The sequence below is a fragment of the Trachymyrmex septentrionalis genome, unplaced genomic scaffold (genome assembly GCF_001594115.1).
Source record: "Trachymyrmex septentrionalis isolate Tsep2-gDNA-1 unplaced genomic scaffold, Tsep1.0 scaffold87, whole genome shotgun sequence".
Taxonomy (NCBI): Eukaryota; Metazoa; Arthropoda; class Insecta; order Hymenoptera; family Formicidae; genus Trachymyrmex; species Trachymyrmex septentrionalis.
In genome coordinates this window covers 14,589-20,635 of record NW_017306059.1, presented here as the reverse complement: position 1 = coordinate 20,635, position 6,047 = coordinate 14,589, and the positions used below count along the sequence as shown (strand labels likewise).

The window sequence follows — 6,047 nt, the reverse complement described above, 5'->3', positions numbered from 1 at the left end:
CTAGTTTGTTCATCAATCGAGATTATAATCAAACTGTAATGCGAGTTTCAAAATCGCACACATGACCTGTATTTAAAACGGCACTGCGTATATAGGTACTATCAATTTAATTTATGTCTCAATTTATATTTGTTTATTTGTTTTTTGCTTATTGATCAACTGAACGTGTATTTGTCTCCGCAACTTTATTTATTTTTACATTTTCTATAGAATACCTGACCATGTTATAAAATGGATATTTTAATGTTGCACACGAGAAACTTGTGTATATACATATAATGAGAGATATTTGATTAAAAACTGGAGAAAAATTCAGAGAAATCTCATCAGCGCGCATTAGGAAGCCTCATCTATACTAATGTTATTTTTAATATCAAACTTTTATTCAACTTTATCAATTTCAGGATTCTAATTAATTAATAAGTTAATCAAATATGAATACTAAACACAGGTATTTCTATATTACGAGCGAAGGGTGCATTCATAATGACTATCTATATTTAGAATTTTATTGCCTTTGCGAGTCGATTTTTTTTAAAGCTTGGAATATATATAAAATGCAATTAAATGATTGATATTCAGTAAATGAATTATAAAGTAAACTGAATTCTAGTAAAAGATATTTTCTATTTAGAAGATATTTTTTTTATTATTATAGTATTCAAAAGAATAGATTTTTTAATAATTATGTAGCATATTTTATTTGACATCTGTTTATAAAATGGAATTTATTATTTATTTTTTAATCACGCTCGTAGATTTTTGACAAAAGAACGTTAAAGTTATGGTTATTAATATACATAGAAATGTTACAGTTATTAATGCACAGAGTTTTTCACAAATATGTATTATTAATTCATATTTATGAAAAAATTATATTTTTACATAATTTTAATACTATGATTTTATGTGTCATTTTATGTGCAAATAATGCAGTTTGTTCATATTTGTAACATGGGTGGTACTTCGTATGCGCGTTTCGTCGACAGGACTCCGCAATTTAACACAATCACTGACTTCATTGGCTTTCCGGTCTTCGTACCAAATCCCTCGATCTGTTTAATCGTAGCAGACATAAATCATGGTAGTTTACTACTCTGTGGTGTCAAATTTGAACGCGATAATTAAAGCTCTCGTAAAATGATATTGAACGATACAATAGAAATAAAGTTTTTTATTACCTGCAGAATAGAACATTTCTCTCTCTCTCTCTCTCTCTCTCTCTCTCTCTCTCTCTCTCTCTCATTTATTCTATTCGCGAGATTTTTAGAATAATTTTTATTAATGTTTACATGTTGTAATATATGTTAATTTATATATATAAAAATAGCAAATAAAAAATGTATTTAATAGTTTAACATTCTCAAATTTTGAATATAAAAATTAATCTATTATATGAAATTAAAATTAATTTTTATTTTCATACAATGATTATCGTTGATATTAAAAGTTAATAAGTTTAGTAATAAAATATAAAATAGAAATTATAAAGTGATATATAATATTATTCTATTTTACATTAAATATAATTAAATAAACTAAAATGTAAATGAATTAATTTTTAATAGAATATTCTCATTAGAGAAAAGAAAAATCGAAACTTGTTTTCATGTAATTTGCAAATTCTTTGTTAGATGGCGACACATATTCTATTGACATTACATAATCAATAAACATAAAGTTCCAAATTACAATAAAATCTCTCATTTATACGCATTTAGACAATGTCTTGTATCAATGGGCTTGTATCAATATAATATCATGTATAAATTAAATAAAAAAGAATACATAATCATTGAAGCTGGTATTACAGCCGCAATTCACCTTATATATATTTTTATATATTTTAGTTAAAAAAAGAAACATATTATTATTTTGTAAAATTGATTTTGCATAGTTATTTAAGTTTAGTCAAGCATTCCGAGCTTATAACACACTGCGGAAATAATGTTTTGTATTGAACTGTTACATATCATACAATTATGATTTATATTTACATTTTTGTAAATAATAATGCGAAATATTGAAAAAAATTGAAATGAAATTTAACTAAAAGAAAAAGAGATATATAAAAAATAAAGAAACAATGCTTACAGATTTGTACGGATTTTTATCAAGCAGAATACGCTAAAACTCAATCTTTTTTTGTTTAACAGATAAAACATAATTGATTAAATTAAATTATGAGATTATTGTATATTAATTTTAAAATCGTTTACAAACTTTTCAAATTTAATATTCATAAATAATTAAACTGATTAAATTTCATTAAAATTGAAACGCAACATGAAAATAAATTTTTTAAATTTATTACAGTTTTTTAAGAAATTTTTGGGAAATTTTTGGGGGGATTATTTATTTCAGATTGATTGTGTGAATGTCCAATAATCTTATCGGCAATTAGTATTTCTGAAAATTAATTCAATTTAAATAAGTATATATTATATAGTAGTTCAACATCTTAACACTCGGACCAGTAGGCGCTTCGTTCTTTAAAGTTTTAAAATAAATTTTGTGATAATATATATTTAATTGTAGTGTAATTTTCAATAGAATACTATTTATTTGTGATACAAAATTTTTTTTATTTATATTGAAAAAATAATGAGAAAATTAATTTTTTTTCTATTAGCAAGTCGGTCTACATAATTAAATAAACAGTGCTTGATGTAATGGCATTACTGTACAAGAAATGTTATTCAAGTAAAGTTTAAATTACCTTGTAGATGTTGATCATTCCATCTATTACTCGGCCGAAAACAGTCTTATTCTCGTTTAGAGTTTTCAAACATTTAAATGTGAGATTAAATTTGGAGTCTGTTTTGTCGTTATCATTGTCGCAAGTAGATAGGATGCCGGGTCCTGTATGGCGTAGATTAGAGCTTTCCTTGTCAAATGAGTCACCGTATATGGAAGTACCGCCGGTACCGTTAAATTTCGTAACATCTCCTCCTTGACACCAGTAGCCAGAGACAATACGATGAAATGGAGTGTATCTAAATAAAAGCATAAATTTTTATATAAAATGTTTTTAAAAATTTTAGACTTAATAAAATACTTTTAAACAAATTTTGAATAAATTTAAATTTTGAGTCAATCTCAAGCATGACTATTATCTATTTATCTATAATTAATTTCTTTTTTTATAATATACTATATGTATAATATAATATAATTTATGCACTTGTATGATAACCCATTCACTCCACGACAGAAAGCTGCAAAGTTCTCACATGTACGTGGTGCGATACTGTCATAGAGTTCAAATACTATACGCCCTAATTTCTGATTTTCTTCTTCAAGTCCTATGTCGAAGAAACATTTCGTTTGAATTTTCTCAGCTAATTGTTTTTTTATACGTAACACAGTAGACAATTTTTTAATTATTGAAATGTATCTGCATAATATAGAAAGATATGTAGAAATTTCAGTGCAAAATGTAAAAATAAAAGTGTAAACTATAGTACTACAAAATTTTATTACAAAATTTTATTTCTGAATATTATTAATTAGATAACCTTGTATGGTGCTCTATTGCTTCATGCATTCTCTTCCACTTTTTTACAAACACATGAGCGGGGTATTGAGTTTCTGCTTGACAGATTTTCTTTAGTATAATTTTATTGTTCTGCATAATTATATTGTTTCTACGCTCTTGATCTTCAAATTTCGATTTATATTTGACATCCGGCGCCCAGCAATCTACAAACCCCTAAAAATGAAACAAACAATTAATATTGTCATGTTTTATTTGTGTTTATCTTATTTAGATTAATATTGCCTAAAAATAAATAAAATCGAACAATTTTACATAATATTAAGAAGTATATATAATAAATGCATCATTAATTTTGTTTTATTAATAAATATACAACATATGTAAGATTATATTTAAAGTAAGATGTGACAATACTGACCCCTAATCGATGAATTACATTTATCTTCTTTAATAGTTTTATATTTTCTCGATCTATTTGTTTAATTCGTACTGCATCTTGTTGTAAACCATGAGCTTTCAAATAAACAAATGTATTGAAATGTGGAGGTTTGTTATCAATTTTCGATACAACACACATATGATGAGGTTTTCTATTCTTTGCATTATTCATAATAGTATTAAATTTAGATAAAATTTAATTTTTATTATATAGTTTTAGAAAAATATTTGTTGTGGAAGTTTATACTGATATTACTATATTTTTACGTTAATTTGATTTGTAGTATTATTTAGAGTGAATTTATAACCAAAATTTCTGAAAATCTCTATTTAGACGACATTATATGAATTGATGCAATGTTCAGATAATTATTATTATGTAACATTCGGATTGAATTTAATGGCGAGTTAATGATGTTCTTTAACAATATGCTTTGAGAGAGATATAAATAAGCATAATAATATTTATTACATAATAAACTTATATTCATAAAAGCTGACATTAATGAGCTTATCTTGTTATATGCAATTTATTAATTAAATTATTAATTACATCTGTTTATTTCTTTGTTCATTCAATATCCAATTAGAATTAAATTATCTCAGGTAGTAATAATTCATGCAATGTACATGAGACAAATAAAGTCATTTTTTTTTTATTATTGGCATTATTATTTTTCAGTAGCAATTTATATTTTTTATAATGCATATAATAAAATATATAAAAACTGCTTTATGAAGAAAAAACCATTGCAATAATGAAAAAGATGAAATAAGACGTAAAAATAAGATGAAAGATATTTTGCATTTTCTGTAAAAGAATATTAATTCTCAGCAAGAATATATAAATATATATAAATATTATTTAAAAATATCAAATGTTATTTAAAAAGATATATTACATACTGTGAATGTTAAATTAATACTTACTAAAACATCCGTTTATGTATATTGCATTTAGCTATAATTTTTCCATGCATGCTTGAATCGATCTATTTGTATTAATATAATTCCAAGTGTCAGAATAGATTCAGTATACTAGAAAAAAGAAATTAAAATTAATATTGATAATTAGTATGTAGTTATTTTTAAATAATTAATAATTAATAACACACTTTGTAAAGGAATTTATATCCAAATTGAAAAAGTTTAAGCCCGCAAAACTTCAATGGTGCTTGTGTTACTTGCAATAAAAATTGTAAGATCTGCATTAAGAACATAGACAATTTAATTGTTGCTTTTTAATTTTTGTGTTGAAACTTAAATTAAAATTTAATTTAGACAGTAACATCTTTTAATATTATGTTGAAACTTACATTTTCACGTATTTCCACATCGTAAGAGAAATATAATATTTTACATATAACATTACCTGTCGCATTTGCCTAAAATTGGAACTAATGTTATTTATAATTTTGTAAAATTTAGCATTATACAGTTAGCAATCATACAATCACTGAAAGTAAATTAAAATAAATGTTTAAATTTGTATATAGGGAATTTATACCTTTGCACTAACTTTTTCGCACATATAATTGATCAGGACAATTCTAGAGATATACCAAGATAGCCATAATATGATTATAGTGATGAATAAAATTCTTTTATTAGTTGCATAATATCTAATAAATATTGCAGTAAAAAGTTCACGTAAAAACTCCGCTATGAAACCGAAATAACATATCATCTTCCAAGTCATTTGTATTTCGAATATTGAGTTTATCTCGCGAGATATTTTCTGTAACTCCAAATGAAGATGTCTGCGTAAATATGATAAATATAATAAATTTTATTAAGCAAAATCATCATAAGCAATAATTACATTTATATTTACATTATGATCCAAGTCATATGTTTACTGCTTGGAGGTTGGTGTCGTTGTGAATGTAATATAGGACTTTCCCATGCTCGCTTTATTCCACATATATTCTCTGTTGTTAATTTGTGAAGATGTTTGTTGACTTGATCAAATTTCAATCCTAAGTATCTAATGTAGAAGAGATTTAGCGAATAGTATAGAAATATATATATATATATAAATAAAGTTACCGAATCTTATATGGCTTAGTACTTTATTATGCTTTATTCGCTATTTTGTAGACAATTACAA

At 24.4% G+C, this 6,047-nt stretch overlaps 1 protein-coding gene across 1 annotated transcript; it reads right to left on the bottom strand.

Moving 5' to 3' along the window:
• Nucleotides 1–866: 866 nt before the first annotated feature.
• On the bottom strand, nucleotides 867–4,116 carry LOC108755334 (peptidyl-prolyl cis-trans isomerase B2-like). The gene is made up of 5 exons (XM_018498265.1): nucleotides 3,918–4,116; nucleotides 3,519–3,712; nucleotides 3,185–3,397; nucleotides 2,720–2,996; nucleotides 867–1,055 (listed from the first exon to the last, which is right to left on the bottom strand). Exons 1-5 carry the CDS (start codon nucleotides 4,107–4,109, stop codon nucleotides 942–944), a joined length of 990 nt encoding a protein of 329 aa, XP_018353767.1. The 5' UTR covers nucleotides 4,110–4,116; the 3' UTR covers nucleotides 867–941.
• Between the last annotated feature and the right edge of the window lie 1,931 nt (nucleotides 4,117–6,047).

What these genes read in the sequence shown, in the direction of transcription:
- LOC108755334 (XM_018498265.1), bottom strand. Translation starts at nt 4,109, where the DNA reads ATGAATAATGCAAAGAATAGAAAACCTCATCATATGTGTGTTGTATCG. An exon ending in GTGAATGGGTTATCATACAA is followed by an intron (nt 2,997 to 3,184) that starts GTGCATAAATTA and finishes GCTTTTATTTAG; the next exon opens with ATACACTCCATTTCATCGTA. An exon ending in GAATGATCAACATCTACAAG is followed by an intron (nt 1,056 to 2,719) that starts GTAATTTAAACT and finishes ACGATTAAACAG; the next exon opens with ATCGAGGGATTTGGTACGAA.